Source organism: Elaeis guineensis, chromosome 2 (assembly GCF_000442705.2).
Source record: "Elaeis guineensis isolate ETL-2024a chromosome 2, EG11, whole genome shotgun sequence".
Classification (NCBI taxonomy): domain Eukaryota; kingdom Viridiplantae; phylum Streptophyta; class Magnoliopsida; order Arecales; family Arecaceae; genus Elaeis; species Elaeis guineensis.
This window is the reverse complement of record NC_025994.2, coordinates 125,046,631-125,064,652: the sequence shown is the minus strand read 5'-3', so window position 1 is coordinate 125,064,652 and position 18,022 is coordinate 125,046,631. Positions and strand designations below refer to the sequence as shown.

The window sequence follows — 18,022 nt, the reverse complement described above, 5'->3', positions numbered from 1 at the left end:
TATGGAATCGTAAAAAGGAGAGCAGGAGAATCTAGGAAACAGTTTTACAATTAAAGGGGAAGGTGATTAACGTTTGCAATGGGTATAAAAAAATTAAAAAATGCCAGAATCTAAAGAGAAGCACCCATAAGTCCAAAAACAAACTACCCTGAAACAGCCCAGGGAGACGAAAGGAAATCAAGATTAATGGGTCCATCAATCATCATCACAAGAATAAGGAAAGAGATGGGGATTGCATAGAAACTGCCGCAGAGAACAAAGAACCAAGCAGTAAGTTTACTTTTCTCGAAAACAAACAAACAAATCGAGACAAAATATCAAACAAATAGAAGAAAGTCGAAATCAGCAAACCTGCGTGCTGAGGAAGTTGTCTCCCTCTATTTGTGGCTGGGCGAGGGGAGGGGAGGGGAAAGGAGGAGCGGAGGTTCAGTTTAACGAAAAAGTTCTGCAGGAATACCACAATCTGGGTGGGCGCTTTAAGCCTTTGCTGCTTGGAGGAGCATCCTCTAATGGCACCGTCGGAGTGGTGGGACCCATCGGTAGATAATTTTGCCGGATTGATGTGGGACGTGGCCCACGAGATCAATCATGCGCCCTTCTGGACCGCTTCTTTCCGGGACCCGGATGATGGCGTGCTGTTGAAAGTATCGAACCTTATCTTCCATCACCGTTTTGCACAACCGGATGAGCGTTCAAAAATATCAATGAAATAAGAAAATGGAAAGAAGAGATTTACCAACTAATCCTACAGTTCAATATGCTCAAAGAATCTTATATGTTGACATCCAGCTTCCTCTTTTTAAGTGCAAATTGCCTGCTTAATTCTGATTTGATATGAAATATAGCAAAGCGGGGATTATGTAGAAATCCAAGTTGACCAAAAAGCAATAAATCGAGATTAATCCTTAGTTGAAAAAACCAACCAAATCATGTATATTAAGCAAATAAAAGACATAAACTATCCTCTCTTAAAATTAAGAGAGAAGCTAATTAAAATAAGGAAAAATATGATTCCTCCCACTTGTATAGCCGTCATAATCTGAAGTTTTAATTATCGTTGAATTTTTGAAAGTTGTGTTTGTCATATTTAAACCACCTATCATCATCACCATAATGTCGCTATCATCCATTTGTGTTTACTGTGGATGAGTTTAAGCATATTTGGAATGAAATCTCTTGATATATGCTACTTGTAGGTGTAGGTGATATAGTATTAATGGACGATATTGAGGTTGGAGTTAACCGTAATTTAAAATAATGGAGGGCTATATTAGAATCTAAAAATTTTAAAGTAGGATCAATATAGGAAGTTTCAATAAAATCAAAAATAGAGATATAAGTGGAGCCAAAATTTAGGATTATGAAGTTCTTAAGAGTAATCATTGTTGGTATTTAGAATCATTACTTATAAGAAGTGGAAGATTGGAAAGTATATTGTCCACGAGTCTAGAAAAGTATGTAGAAAAAATGATGAAGTGCAAGGACTGAAAGATACCTACTAAGTTGAAAGAAAAAAAATATATATAAAACAACTATTCGACTAACCATACTTTATGAGACAGTATATTAGCAGGTTACAAAATAATATATAAACAAGATAAATGTGATCAAAATGAGAATATTTTTCTCTTGGTAAAATGAGGAGCAATGGCTGTATATATTAATGAAAATAGAGCAAAAGTTTATGGGACACGATGTACCGAACTACCGATATCCACAAGCAGGGGCCTAAATTAAGAAAGAAGGCCCATAGACGAAAGAGCATGTACAATAGGTACCTGGAGATGCAGAAGAGCAGTATTTATACTAGGCACTCCCCAAAGATAGAAGCAAAGAAAAATAGTACAAAACATCAGGGAGCATAAGATATATGTAGAGCCACAGTATATCAACATGCAGCAGAATAGCAGGAACCCATAATTAGTGTTAAGCTCAAGAGGTCATGCTTGAGAGGTACAGAACATAAGAATATCCAAACAAAGAACATTAAATGCGATCACAATGAGAATATTAAGATGGATTTGTGGTAATTCCAAAAAAGATAGATTAAGAATGAAGTCATCAAAGATAGAGGTGAAGATAAACACAGAACGAAAATCATATGGGATGAAGTAGTAAGGAATAACTATATATCTTAACATCTTTAAAAATATAGGTTTAAATTAAATAGGATGGAAGAAAAAAAAGGATTCATGTAGCTAACCCCGAATAAATTTAGGATTAAGGCTTAAATTGAGTTTAGTAAGATGCATCCACTCTTTTAAGAGCATGGTTTCTAACCCATATGATGTGTTTGTTTAATGGAACTACCACCATCCATCAGATTATACCTTGGAAAAATTCATTTGCTTGCACATGTTGTATGTTGTTATTGGTGGTGGTGGTGTTTGCATGCATATACTCATGGTTTCTAATACATATGATATGAAATTATTATCATCGGACTCCTTCATCTTGGCCTAATTCATATATATAAATTATTGTTATTGTTGCTGTTATTGTTATTGCTGCTGCTATTATTATTGTTGTTGCTATTGCTATTATTACTGTAAATATTATTGTTATTTATTGATATTGTTGTTGTTTAGTGTTGGTATTGATGATATTGCTACTCTTCTTCTTGTTAGTATTGTTTTTATTGCTGCTGTTGGTGTTGTTGCTGTTGAGATGAAGATAGCGAGTGAGGCTTGAAGCCAATCATTTAAAATCGACACTTGCATGTAAGAGCATTGAAATTGGTTCCGTGTGAGAGCTACGCAAAGTAGATAGCCTTAGTTTTCATGCACCACTGGCTGCACCATACGCGCGAAAGAATCATTGATCTTTTTTCGTGAGCCCGGCTTTCCGATAATGAATCATGCTTTGAGATGTGTAAAAAAGAGTCAATGCTGCCTAACGGACAGAGACCGGACCCAAAACAGCACGCAACTTTATTGGGTCTCTTTTTTTTGATTTAATTGGGTCTCTTTTTCACGGTTGATCTAAGTGCAAGGGAAGGGAAGTCTTTCTCCTTCATCCTATCGGCTGCCGACCCTTTCGGCCATCCGTCCCTACCGTCCGCCACCTTGCCCCATCCCCACCGTCTGCCGCCCTTCCCGCGGCCCTCTTCCGTCTCCGTCGTCCACCACCTCTCCGCTGCACTTTTCCATCGGCAACGACCATCTAATATCTCCGTCTGCTCGGAGGGTGGTGCACGATGTGGACGGCGGCCGGCGCATGGCAAGAAAGTTCTCTCAAAAATTGTTTGACGGGAGTTGGAGATCTGTTGATGGCGGGAAGGGCGGTGCACGGTGTAAACGGAGGAAGGCAGTGGATAGGGCTGCGCCACCGCGGGACGTAGCGTGAAAGATACAACTCGAAGCCCACGGGGAGGGCGGCAGCAGATGGCGGAGATGGAAGAGGGCCAGGGGAGGGCGGCGGACGGCAGGGTTGGGAGAGGGTGGCGAACCGGGGATGCAGGACCGAAGGGGTCGACAGCTGGTTGCTTGGAGGAGAAACACCTCTTTCATCGTATTTGGATCAGACGTGAAAAAAAAAAAAATAAAAAAAATCAATAGATTCGAGCGTGTCATTTTGAATCCGCTCTCTCTCCATTAGCAACGGTAGCCCTACTTTACGTATCTTGTGTCGATTGCGAGCTAGCTGAACAGAACGTACGCCGCCAACTAAGAGGATGAAGTATTCTTTACGTATCTTGTGTCGATTGCGAGCTAGCTGAACAGAACGTACGCCGCCAACTAAGAGGATGAAGTATTCCGTTTGTATGCGTACGAGAGGGGATGGGTGCTGACTTGTTGAGGCTTTCCCTTGAAATTGGCCCTGCATGTTGAAAGGCATGGACATAGATGACATTTATGTTCGTGCACAATTTTCAACATCAGTTGCATCACATGTCAAGTATTATGTATGTCAATCATTATGTATATGTGCGTATGTGCGTGACAGAGAGAGAGGATGGAATTAGAATGTCCACCAACCAATTGAGAGGCCAAAGTATCCAAAGGCTTGGGTCAAGTAAGTCAATAACATTCACGACATTTAATGTCACTTTGTCACTTGTGAATGGTAGTCGTCATTGTAGAGAAGGTGCACTTACCAAATGAGAGGATGAAGTTTTATTCACACGAGTGCCATCCCGTCTACCTTATCTCCACTTTTCTCCCAGCGTGTGGGTATATCTGTAACTGGCCTATGACAAACGCCGGAGAATATTTTCTTCATCCTTTGCTTGCCCATCCTTGGCATATATTTCCGGTTTTCTTTTCCTGTTTCTTTCGGTAGTGTGACCCAACTCTCCGATTTGACTTCAGGGTACAGCAGGTTTTCGAGAAGAAAAAACTATTATATATAATAATATTAGAATTATAAATAAATTATCATATTAAAAATATTTAATAGTAACCAATAGCTTTATTTCACAATTTTTAATAAAATTTTTAGTTTTAAATATTATTAATTTGCATAAAAATAAAACATATATTTTCATATAAAAAATAAAAAATTGTCAATATAAACTATAAAAATGTGAATTAATTACTTGCATCATCAACTCTAACGTAATTATAGCTAAAGTATGATAGTTACTGATATTCACTTATCATATTATAATATATTGAAAAATCTGGTGAGCCATCATTGTTGTTGTTATTTTAATTTTATCAAATGTTTCAAAAATAATGATTTGAAACGAACAGACATGATTCCATCGTAACTAATAAATGCAATCTTTTTTTATTTACAAGATATATATTTTTATTATTTCTCTGTATTAAAGAAAAGAGAAATTGAGTGTATATATTAATAGTTAAGAATAGTAAGGTAGGATTGGATTAACTATGCTTCCCAAAATTTTATTAATATAGTACAAAAGTTTAGATTTAATAAGTCATGTCGTGAATAAATTTGATAATATTTATTTAGTTTTTAATATTAGTTTTATAAATCATGACATGATTAATTTTAGATATTTCTTTCGTACTGTCAAATAACCTATTACAAGAATGAACATTTTGTTTATATGGAAGAATATTAAATGTGAGTAAAATTCATAAGAAAATGATTATTTTTATGAAGATGTGTTAAGTTCACAAGTAAATGCCCAAGGATGCATAAAAATGCTTATAGAATTAAATCAAGCTTATTACCATTCATTGGATGTTTTACATTCGCTTTATTTCATTAATTATTTTAATCAAAATTATTATTTTTTGATAAGTAATTATTTTTTAGGTTCACACTTGCAATGTCCCCGCCCCCTACATTAGTGCTGGTATATATATTATTTTACATCACGAAGGATTCGGCCACCCTCTCAAATTCTTGCGCAACTTCGTGCTTTTTTTTTTTTTCTCATTTCCTTTTTCCTTTTTCTTTTTTTTTTTGAGAAAATCCCCATGGCAATGACAGCTCACTCCACCGGACGGCTGCCGGAGTCCTCTTCCTCTTGCCGGCAAGCCGTTATGCCGGCCCGACACGTAAGTCTCGATTCATCTGAAGCTCCAATTTGCGTGCTTGCTTTGTTTCTTTTTTTTTTTTCCCATCTGTTTTAATTAATAGAGCGAGGGTGAGCAGAGGTATCGCCCGTGCAGTCTGTCCATGAACGGGTGCAGAAGGGAAGGAGTGGCGGTGCCGGTGGGCATCTGCGAGACCCGGACTCTCCCCGCGGTCTCCGCTCCCGAGTCGGCGGTATCGGAGCTTAAGTCGGCGATATCCGCTTTGGTGGATGCGGACCCGCCTCCCTCCACCTCCGGCATCATCCGCCTCCAGGTACGTGGCAAAACTCTCTCTGTTTCTGTCTCCAATGGGAATACCTTATCCGGCCGACCCGCGAAATCCAGCGAATACGGATATCTGTCGCACTGGACGGCTAGGATCGATCATCATTCAAGACTTGGGAAAATAAAATAAAAAAGTCGGTGGTGTGATCCAGACCGTCCACTTCATTCCATTCTGTCGTCGCTCCGCCCTCAGGCGGGAAACAAAACGAACTGGCCTCTGCTCCGTTTCCCCCCGTCACAGACGCACATCCAGAGAGAGAGAGAGAGAGAGAGAGAGAGAGCAGGGCGGTGGTCGGTTCTCCGTCCTTCGCCCGCGCTAGTGTTTCTTTCTGGTTCTAGGGTTTCTTGCCGTCCAAATTATCTTAGGTCTTTGGACGTCGTTCTTGATCTCTTCTTTGCTGTTAATATAATGTAGGTCCCGATCCGGCAGAGGGCGGATGCCATCGTTTGGCTCCACGCGCAGCACCCTCTCCCTCGCTGCTACTTCTCCGCCAGATCTCATCCGAGCCTCTCCGTGCCTTTGTCCTTGAGGGACGGAAATGGAAGGCGGTTCCTAAGCTCGGAGGACGAGGACGTCGTCAGCGTCGCCGGTGTGGGTTCCGCGGTCTTCTTTCACGGTTCTGATCCTTTCTCCTTGGACGACTGGCGCTGCATCAAAAGGTATCGTTCTTGGATCCATCTATTTTATCTTGCAATCATCAATCAACCGCCGCATGTTTTGCTTTTGGAATCACGATCCACTGAATTTTCCAATTTGTTGCTAATTCTTGAATCATGATCCTTTCTTTCCTTGAATCATGATCTTTTCTTTCCTTCGCTCTCTTTGATCCTGCTTTTATTCTTGACATATCGAACCTAATCAATACGAGTTCTTGCGCTGTAAAAAGATTTTATTGAGATATGCCTAAACAAGAAGAGCATGTGTCAGTGGTATGAATTCTGTGAAAGATCTCTTTGTCTTTATTCAAGTTCTGCATATTTCATATTTTCTCTTAGGTAATCTCGAAACAAATTGATCTTTTGCTCTGGCTTCCTTACATAATTTGTTCAAGTCTCGTCCTCGAGAAGCCATGTGAGTTGAATATAAGTTCAGATATGTTGGTTGGGTTATAGCACTAATCAGTCAAATATAATTCTATAAAATAATGAAACATATACTATTTACTGCCCATAAAAGGAAGGAATTACCCAATAAATGAAGCATGTCTTAAAGATGCCACTGTTCCATCAGAATACAGACTACATTCCTTTCAGTTTGTAAGAAAATTTTTGTTCTTTTCGCTTATGATGCAATAATCTAATGAGCTAAAAGAACAAGACAAAGCTATTTTATTTTTTTGACACATTGTCATTAGCAACTTGTTATTCTTTTTTCTTGTAAAATTGTGCCTACTTGTCTCGAAAAACCTGTAACAGCAGATCCATGCGAGTTGGCCAGATAGAAGAAATCAACTCAAATAGATATCTAAGCATAATTTCAGTTATTCTTTTTATTTTTTATTTACAAAGTTGAAGACATGCAATACCGAAACAGTGCCTACCGCTCAGCAGTGCGTGGATATCATCATATGGCCTTTGGGTACTGAAAATGGAACTATTTGCACTGGTTGAAGCAGTGGCGGAGCATAAGAGGGACCAGGGGAGGCTATTCCCCCCCAAAAAAATTTTAAAATACTTATTACCTATATATTTATATATATGGTGGCCCCCCCCAATATTTTAGTCTTACATACATTACGAATCCATCAGTTTGAGAAAAGGCCATATAATTAATGTATATATTAATTTTTTATTTAAAATAATAAACTTTTTAAAGAAAGAACAATTGTTTATTTATTCTTTATCCCTTTATTTATTCTTCAACCTTTAATGTGAAAGAGATTATTAAGAATTTTACATAATCAAAATCATTTTGCAGATAGCATAAGATAATATTTTTTACTTTTCTTTATTTATACATAAAATTAAATATTTATTGATATTTTTGTAATATTTTTGGATATATATATATTTATATCTTTATTTTATTATTTATTATAAAATATTTTATTTAAAAAATTATTAATAAATTATTACTTTATCCTCCCAACATTTGATGTCAGGCTCCGCCATTGGGTTGAAGTATTGTTCCTCTTAGATTCAATGTATACATAGCATAAAGATATCTGTCAGATTGCCTATATGGAAGGGGTATGACTGATCATCATGCCTTTAAAGAGTGAATGGAGAAGTTACTAAGCTCATGATTTTGGTTATGGAGCTGGATACATCTTAGTTTAGTAATGAGTGATATGACTTATTATTCTCTTAGAAACAAAGCAAGAAGCTGGATGTATCATGCTATACTCGAGTATTATGCGCATAAGTTTGTGGCCATCTTGAATAATTTTTATATCTTCTCCTAACACATCGTCCTTCACCTTGTTTTATGAAGATTTCTCTCAAAGGATTGTCCTTTGATTCGTGCTTATGGTGGTATTCGTTTTGATCCGAGAACAAATGTTTCTCCTGAATGGAAGAATTTTGGTTCATTTTACTTTGTTGTTCCACAGGTATGTTTTAACTTTCCCTTCCTCACTCTAAGTGCCTCCAAGTGAATTTCTACTTTAAAACTCTTGACTGTTTAGATAGTGTCCATATAGATGCGCACCCACAACCTACTTATTAGTACTTAACCACTTGCTATTAAAGAAATTGAATGACAGGTTGAGTTTGATGAGCTTGAAGAAAGTTCGATGCTTGCTCTGAATATTGCATGGGATAACACTCTTCTTTGGACATGGCAAAAAGCAATTAATGGGGTTCAAGCTACAATGAACCAGGTATATATTTGCACAATCAATGTTCCTTTGTGGAGCTCTTTTTGAGTCTCCTTATCTGTTGCATAAGAAATTTGGTCACGCCTTTTAACCTACCAATGGTTATGCAGATCGCCCCCTGTTTCTGTAGATTAAGGAATCTATTCCCAGGAACAGCCATTATTGGCTTTAATCATGTTCCGACAAAAGCATCTTGGGATATTTCTGTCAAAAAAGCCCTGCAGATAATAAAAAGAAGAAATTCAGAACTGGTGAAGGTACCTATCGTTGTCTTTCTGTGAAATAGAATGCTCTCGAATCATATCTATTCTCTGTTTATCTTAAGACATTGTAGGAAACAACTGCTATAAGGTTGTATTGTTTTCATGCTCTTCCAGTTGCTTCTTGAAGTTTTGTCATGGTTTTCTTTATGCTGGTAACTTACTAGAGAATATCATCATTAGATATTCTCTTATATGACATGCAATTAAGTTTGGCAATTTTCTGTCTTGTTAACCGCTTGTTAATGGGGCTTTCAAAATCAGTTACTACATTTATTGCAAATTCTTTACATTTCCATAGTAATTTACTGAATGTTTCTCTAGGTTGTACTTGCAAGGTGTAGTAGATATGCTACTGATACTAGCATTGATCCTGTATCACTTTTAGCTTGTTTAAAGGTATGGTCCCTCTCATGCAGTTCCTGTTTATATCTTTTCGTTATACCATATACTTATGGGCTAAGAACTCAATTGTTTGCACGTTGTCAGCAGGTTGAAGGCCAAAATGCTTACCAGTTCTTTATTCAGCCACCTGATGCTCCAGCATTTATTGGAAATACTGTACGCTAAGTAGAACAACAGAGCCTCAGCCTTGTTTAATTTGTTCAATGTTAATGATACGTTTGAAGTCTAGTGATACTGTCATTATTTTCATTTGTTTGAAAATTGCGGCATACGAGCGGCCAGGTGACCACCTAATGCCTAGGCCCAAGGCAGCCACATAGGCTGTTGCTAGAGATCAAGGGGGCACAAAAGTAATGAATCATACAAAATGATAGCTATAAGGATAAACTTAAAAGTAGCAATAATCTAATAAATGAAACATAGCATATCAGATAAGATGTATTAATTCAATAGTAAGTATCAACTTGGCAAAATGTAATATGGATTTATAAATCAGTCTCCTCCTCTGTACTCATGTGTGATGCAAAATGTTATAGTGGGCACCTAGGCAGCCTGCCTTGGTAGCCATCCTTTAAAATAGTAATTGTTTCATACTTTTTGCGAGTGTACTGCATCTTAACTAGTGTCACAGTGAATTCTGCTTTCCTATTATTTTCTGTTATTGAGGTGAGAATAATATTTTCCAAATGCTTATGACCTTTCAAAACTTTTTGATGGTACTTATCAGCGCACCCAAAGGAATCACAAATAATTGTCTACTATCATGTCAAGTATGTATGTTAATTTAATGCACTTGATAAATGTTGCAATTCTGATAGTTACGATTCTGAAATAAGAAGAGCATATTTGGAGAAGTTCATCCAAATCATGGTACTAAATGAAAATGAATTTGACTTGGGTTCATAATTCCATTTTTCCATTGTAAAGCTATTGTGTGCTATTGTGACGAGAATGATATGAGCTCTCTTGGTTCTGTCATTTCTATCTGGTTATTGGAATATAACATATATATTATTAACTGTTTCTTTTTGGGGTATGCTCATTGATTACAGGAAAAAAAAAGTCTGGTGCAGATAACTGATTACTAGATTTACTTTATGTAGCTATATTCTAACTAAGAGTCTCTTTCTTTTTTTTTTTCTTTTTTTTTGAGTAGCCAGAGAAATTATTTCATCGAAAATACTCCAATATTACAAGTGAGGCTTTAGCTGGAACTCGCGCTAGGGGTCTTACAAAGGTTGAAGATCTTCAAATTGGTCAAGATCTACTTTCAAGGTTTTCTCTTTTTTTCTTTTTTCCCTTTTTATTTCATAGGGTATTCTATCTTTTTAATGATGCAATTTTCCTTTAACTCAGCATAACATGTTGCATTAAGATGCAACACTGTTTCTGTTTTGTGCCGGAACTTGATATTTTGCGAGTTCTAATTCTGTTTCTATGTCTTTTCCCTGACTCCTTTGTTGTTTTTGAAATGTGGAATCTGTGTTACACTCTTTCCCCCTCTTTGAATATTAATAGTGTAACTTATAGTGAAGGCTAGGTATGTTTTGGCATTATAAATACAATATCTTGTCCACTTGAGAAAAGTTTAAAAAACTGACAAAGCATATGGAGATTCTCCCAATTTGCAGAAGCCTCTAAAGACATAAAAGATGTCACAAGTAAGCTTCATATTGACAAATACTGATCTTGTATATGGGGGGACTATGGCATGATCTTAATTGGTCTAGACAACTTTACTTCTGAAGTGTGGGACCACTCAGTTTTCATAGAACAATCAAAACCATCTAATGGAAGGCCATCAAGCAGCTTTACAATAGTTCACTGATCATATCAATGAAATGATTGGAGCGCCTCAAATAGGATTGACATGAATGGCTAAAGATCTGGTGAAATATATGTTTGATTTGTTGACCTACCCTCTATACAAACAGCTACTAATTTTAAGATATTCATGATGGAACAGTCCTGAGGACTCTCAAGTCTCAACCTTAGAGAACTTTTTCTTTGTATCTATATAGATTGATAGGTATCCAAACTCTACATCCCATCAGAATCATAGAATAACATGTTCCTTGAAATGTCAGAAATGGTGAACTTTGCAACCTAGTTGTGGATGTGTTTTTATGACCCCATCATTTTTTTCCACTTTTCCCTTTTATCCTTACATATCTTTATTCAAGGCATAATGACTGGAAGATGCAAGTAGGCACATATCATTTCCTTCTAAGTACTGACTATATTCAGCTTTATGAATTAGGTTATAGAATGGGTCTTGAGTTTCTCTTATTCCCTTGTTCTTGGAGTAATGCAGAGAATATTTTTATAAATAGTTCATAGGTTTTAGAAACTAGATTACTTGTTCTAGGGCAATTGCCCAGGTAATCTTGAGGGAGACATTCTGCTAGTGCAGAAGATCCAAGACCCTCTAATGCCCCTTGCTGTTTTTGTGTTTTTGTATTATGATTCCAAAACAACATGAGCACTCATTTTTACCACCCATAGGTCATAAGAAACTGGATATTAAAAAAAGATGGAAAAAAAGACAACATATTTCAACTTAGATTTGCAAGTGTTAATTCAATACAGTAGTGAACTTGTTGCAGGTATCGTTCTGGAAAGTCCTGTAAGCCTTGTGGTGTAATAGAAGCTAATTTTTTTTGTTTCACAAATAAACATCATAATCTAAAGTGTAAACAATCAGAATCAGTTAGATATTATGAGATAATTACTTCAATGAATTGCCTCATAAAATAAATGTTTTTTTTTTTTTTTGGTTATTTTGATTTTAAAAATATGAGGGATGACTTTTCAGAAAGACATACCATGTTGTGAATGGACTTCATGCCTTACCTGCTTTATGCTGGCAGTGCTTAGATGTTTGCATTTAGTCTTCTGATTCATAACATAATATATCTCAACACAATGTAACTGGCCCTGAGGTGCATTTCAATGTATGAAGATCTCATCTACATCAACTTGCAAAATGCTGTTCTAAGAGATATCACTTCTGCATATATGTGACAGCAATCTCTTGTTTGCATGCAGTCCTAAAGATAATAATGAATTTACAATAGTACGGGAAAGCATTAGAAGAAAGATGGAGGCAAGTTGAGTTCAGATGTTTCTGATAGCACCTTGAGTTCTAAAATTAACACTGATGCCCGCTAGTGCTTTTACTTTGCTCACCTGAAAGTACTTTCAATCAACTCTTGAATTGATGTTTCCTGCATCTTGATTCCCTTCATATTGTTCTTGTGCAGATAACTTGCAATGAGGTGCTCGTTGAACCCAGTAAAGCACTTCGAAAACTTCCTAGAGTACAACATTTATCTGCAGAGTTATCAGGGACACTAAGGAATGAAGATGATGAGGTAAATTTTGTGTAGGGTGGCACCATCTTTCAGTTTGTAACCTTCTAATCTTTGTTGTCGTTTTGTTGTACCTCTCTGTATTGTGAGCTGTTCAGATGGAGTTATCACCTTATAAAATATGTCATTCTAACTTGTCTGTTACTCTTATGGTGTGGGTTCTATGGTGTTTAACTTTTACAGATTATACATCGAATAGTTTCATCTAGCATTTTCAAATTTTACAGTTCTTCTGTATGTAGATTTGGTATGTTTGTATATTTTCATTTAGCCTTCTCTAAATGTTTGTAATTTCTTTGTAGTTTGACATCCTAACATGTCTCCACCCAAGTCCAGCAGTTTGTGGATTGCCTACGGAAGAGGCACGCCAATTTATAGAAGAAAATGGTATATACATCACCTTTTAGTTTGATTTCTTAGCTGCATGCCTCCAGTAAAGCCTTATAAAAGATATCAAAATTAAAATATGCAGTTTTGACAGTTTATTCTGCTTTTCAAATTACTACTGAAAGTTGAGGTGCAGGTGCTGTAATAAATCCAAATTAAACCAGTAATCCACTAGTGAGAAACTAGCTCAATGTCTGTACTTGCATTAGACTACATCCCTTGCTCACAACATAGCTACAAGGTATGGAAATAGGGCATATGCATCGTGGACATACATTGCAGGTAGAATTGGTACTTCTGCACTTCTTACCTCATTTTCTAGGAGGCAATTCCAGCATGCAAGCAGCCAGAGTATTTTGCAAAGCACCTGGGCAGTAAGCTGCTTACTGGTTGCAGTAGTTTCATATGTTAAGAACATCTAAAATTACTTATGAAATTGGAAAATATATAAACTCAGTATAAAATTTTAAATAATTTAATAGAAAAATATAAAGCTAGGCATTAGTTGTAGTACGAAGAGCAGACTGCTAGCCTAGGAGGGAGGGTGAGCAATGCCAGAGACAGGATTTTTGTCCAGAGGGGGCAAAAATAGTAAGATACTTAGAGACCTATGATTTATAATTCCGCATGTTAAACTTCATGACAAGCAGAACTAGGTTTTATTATCACTATTTCCTTTTCCTCCTCCTAAACTTCATTTCAGGTTTGAATTATATTTAAATTATACAACCAAGAATAATCAGTAGAACAAGGGTCTCATATTCATGTTTTCCAATTTGACAATAGAACCTTTTAAATTGGTCATATAAGAGTGAAGCAATGTAACAAAATATAATCAATAATCAAAGATCAAATTGAATGTTCTTTTGTACTAAAGATGGAAATCAACAATTGAAAAAAACAACAATTGAAAAAAAGAGACATAATTATTCAGTAGCCTCTAACATAAAAGGAATATGTCCTCCTCTTCCTCTTAAGATTACAGCAATCTTTGCATTTTTTTTTCCCTACCTTTCAGAATAGCGGCAACATGTTGTTGAGATTGATTGAGAACAAAAGTGCAGCCTATCCTTTAGAGAAGTCTTTACTCCCTTAAAACTGATGACTAATCATTCACCAAAGTCAAAACTGATGACTAATGACTAAACATGAAGTAGCATGAGCCTTAAAAAATGGATCTTATCATTAAATTGGAGATTGGAGAAGCAATATGGTAGTAGTGTGTTCAAGTATTATAAGTGGTTGAAGCTCGGAGACCAATTGGAAATGCTGCAGGTTTGCAAGAATTCACTATACAAGGCAATAAGTCGAAATATGCAATTATAATGCATTATAATCCTCTAGCAAAATATGTACATATGATTAAGCTGTTTATTTACACATAATACTTTAAGTCATACAACATTTCTAATACCCTCCTTATAGTTGGAACAGATTGACTTATATTGAGAGCATTCTGTGCTGCCGATCTTTGCGAAGGGGTCTGCAAGTTTCTTTATAGATTAACTTAATGAACTGATAGATATGAAGACAGAAGTTTCAAAAGAGGTGCTAGTCAATCTTAATATGCTTTTCGCTCTTTGCGTAAGCCTAAAATGCTACCAATTTGAATATCACTCGAGTTAGTACTCTTTAGGTGGATTGATGAGCACAATACTGATGTCACAGAAAAGGCACTGAGATAGATGAAGTCCATCACATCATAAGCCATTAAAAAACAACTCAAATATTTTCATTTTTTTTCCTTAAAAAAAAGGAAAACCTAATTTCATTCTAAATGAAAGGTATTGTCTACTATTGAAGTGTTATGCACTAGAGCACCTATGACTGTCGGAAATCTCTCATGGAGACTTATATGTAGGTTTTTTTTTTTTTTTGTTACTTTGCTAGAGATGTTTGATCGAGGTATGTATGCTGGGCCTGTTGGTTGGTTTGGAGGAAGAGAAAGTGAATTTGCTGTTGGGATCAGATCAGCTTTAGTGGGAAAGGTAAGGATAAAAAAAACCTCCTTTCTGAAGATGCTTTCAAACCTGGAAATGTAGCTCTACATTTAGAGAGTATTATGTCTGCTAACATATGATTTGATCAGTGGCATACCCTAACAGTTTTTCACCAGAATACATCACTACCTATATTCTGTCCTTATTCAGTTCTCTTCAGATTTATATTGTATATTTTAGATTATTTTCTGGTTTGAATCTTAAATATGATATTTGAGCTAAGTAGTCATAAAGCAAATAGTTGAGATGAAATCTGTTGGTTATGGTGATGAAAATAGATAGGATCTATTTTGAGATCCAAGTTAAAACCATTAAATTTATTGTAGCTATTTTAAATCCAATGCCCTTCTGGTATCAGCATGGAACACCTTATTAATTCATCAAACTGCAGAGGATGTCTTTCTACTGTTTCTTTATAAGGTATAAGTAATTTGTTTATAAAATATTAGAAAAATAGTACAAAATAGTGGTTATTTTTAATAAGAGATTTATCCATGGAAGTTTTCAAAATCCTCCTTTTAAACGTGAACCAAGATATTAAACTAGTAACCAAAAGTCAAGCTAACTTTTACAGCATGAAGTCGTCTTTTAGAGCATCTACTGTGTCTGTTGAAAACCCAAGAAATTCATATGAGGCAAGCTTAATAGGTTCTACCAGACAGTGCATGTGTATGACCTCGAGGAAATGAAGATAATGATGCTAAAAGAAAAAGAAACGTAGAAGGTGTCATGAAGATCTTAGCAGAGGGTATAATCAACTGGATCTAACTTGTAGACGTAGAAGAATTACCAGTTTTGTCCTGACTCTTTTCATTCTACAGTCAGTCCAACATCTCATGAGGTAGAAATGTATTATGTAATTTCAGAATTTGTCGGTATTGAAAGTGTGCTATAGGAAACTGTTACAGGGAAGTTACAGGACAAAGGATTTTACAAGGAAAAATGTGTTGCAGTTTGCAATAGTTTGAAATAGAAGTTTGGTTTTGCTCTTTGCAAGTAGTAATCTAAATCTCTCCCAACTTTTTGGTGTGAGCTATCTTGCCTGCTATCATCCGTCCAATTTATAAAGTTTGCATGATGTTTAACAAAAGTTTTTGATTACTTATATAATTTAGTTATTTATTGGATTTGTAGGCCAAGCAGATCATGCTACCTTGTTCCTAAATTTGTGCAATAACTGAAGTTGTTGAAGGACATCTATATCATATGTTGTTGAAACATGAGATAGTGATTTTGGTACTATTGCAAAATTTCACCTTGTAGCCAAACACAAGGTTCTATCTTTCTAAAAAAAGCGTCCAAATGGCAGAGTATCTTATTCACAATATTTCCACAAAATGATGTTTTCTGTTAAAATGCTTCATTATTAATATCATGGTACAATACAACATTATAATCTTATAGCTGTTGAAGAGAATTGCAAGAATATTTAAAACGAATCTATTGTTGTTTTTCTTTATGGCCCTAGATATAGATGAAAATACGACATATTAAATTGACTGCATAATATGATACTATGCTTTTGTTTTTTTTGTCTTTGCATTTATTGGCCGGTAATTTTTTAAGCTTAACCTGCTTTACCTACCGGTATTCCAGGGTGTTGGCACATTGGTTTATGCTGGTGCTGGGATTGTTGAAGGAACCAACTCATCCTTGGAATGGGATGAACTAGATCTAAAGGCATCCCAGGTCTCTCTCTTTCTCTCTCTCTCTCTCTCTCTCTTGTATTTGCGCATGTGCAAACCGCATACACTGTGAGTTCCCACTTTTTTCCCTATATATTTATTAAGATGAGTGCATGATTCTGTTTTTAATATTTTCCATTTTTTTCAGTTCACAAAGTTGTTTCAACATGAAGTACCTCGCGCTTGCTATCAAGAGATGAACACGGGCTCTGTCAACTGAACAGGTGACTTGTTACGTTCTGATTGTTGGAAAAATTTCTTATGAAGACGTGACTCTCACACTTGGTCGCATAATAATTTTTTTTTTGAGGAAAAATGGTTTATTTCTGGTTGTTTTGCTTGGTAATCTCTGTATCTGGTGAGTTCTTGTCGTAGATTACTCATACAGAAGATTCTGAGGCTGCGATGACTAGAGATAATGTACTTGAAATGCTCCTTCTCACAGTGTATGAGGGCCCAGTTTTTTGAGGGATAATTTATTAGTAAGCACAAATTTTCACCATTATGGAGGCTCCACTCTCGCATTCTGTTCACTGCTGAGTTGATGTTCAAACGTCAAATTCTAGCTAGTATTGTCCGTTATAAATAGAACTTATGATAATTTTCTTCTTTAATTCTTTTTATGCGTTGAATTTTTTTCCATTTGAACATTCTTTTTTTTTTTTTTTTTTTTAACTCGGAAAAGTGAAATTATACGAACAGAGTTGCTTTATGCATGGTTAGCGTTCCAGACATTGACTTGGGTGATAATAGAGGACAAATTTAATGGACTGTTTCGTTGAAATATTTTGTACGTTCTAGCCGTAAATGATGCTGTTCTCTAGTTGTACATGATGATATTTACCTTGTCATTTACGGTTCTTAAAAAGGGATTTGTTAATGGCAGGCAGGGTTCTGGAGGTGATTGATAGCTTGGCTGGTTCAGCTTTCTCCCTTTCGCGATAGACGCGCATGACGAAATCTGGCAATTAAAATTTGTTGATTGAGCTAATGAAGAAGGATTTGCTTTCCCCTGGGAAATTTGCAAGCTTTCTAGTCAGCATATATTTATAATAACTTAAACTATCGTGTATGTGCGGACGCTGTGATATGTTAGGTATATTCTATTGTAAATATTTTGCATATGTTTTGGTTTGCTTTGATAATAGTGGCGTACTGCAGTAGCGCCCTATGTTACTAAAATTTGATTTGGTGCTTCTGCTTCACTCCCAGCGCGCAAATAAATTAGCCGTTCAGCTCATCTTGTGTGCAAAATATTTAAACTTTGTTTACAAAAAATAAAAATAAAAATAAACTTTCCTGAGATTGATGGTTTATG

General features: G+C 36.1%; 1 protein-coding gene across 7 annotated transcripts; it reads left to right on the top strand.

Annotated features, from left to right (window-relative positions):
• The first annotated feature begins 5,302 nt into the window (after nucleotides 1-5,302).
• LOC105053482 (isochorismate synthase 2, chloroplastic) lies at nucleotides 5,303-17,886 on the top strand. 7 transcript variants are annotated; one of them, XM_029263136.2, is made up of 16 exons: nucleotides 5,303-5,474; nucleotides 5,572-5,766; nucleotides 6,193-6,437; nucleotides 8,212-8,329; nucleotides 8,483-8,599; nucleotides 8,707-8,853; nucleotides 9,181-9,255; nucleotides 9,346-9,417; nucleotides 10,418-10,536; nucleotides 12,310-12,367; nucleotides 12,525-12,635; nucleotides 12,935-13,019; nucleotides 14,910-15,007; nucleotides 16,616-16,708; nucleotides 16,853-16,928; nucleotides 17,591-17,886. In XM_029263136.2, the coding sequence occupies exons 1-15, from the start codon at nucleotides 5,394-5,396 to the stop codon at nucleotides 16,922-16,924; spliced, it is 1,686 nt and encodes a 561-aa protein (XP_029118969.1). In that variant the 5' UTR covers nucleotides 5,303-5,393; the 3' UTR covers nucleotides 16,925-16,928; nucleotides 17,591-17,886. The 7 variants fall into 7 exon arrangements, 5 of the variants coding, with proteins under 5 accessions (XP_029118969.1, XP_073107063.1, XP_073107062.1 ...); XM_073250962.1 differs by having other exon boundaries at nucleotides 5,305-5,474; nucleotides 5,557-5,766; nucleotides 17,595-17,886; XM_073250961.1 differs by having other exon boundaries at nucleotides 5,305-5,474; nucleotides 5,557-5,766.
• The last annotated feature ends 136 nt before the right edge of the window (nucleotides 17,887-18,022 follow it).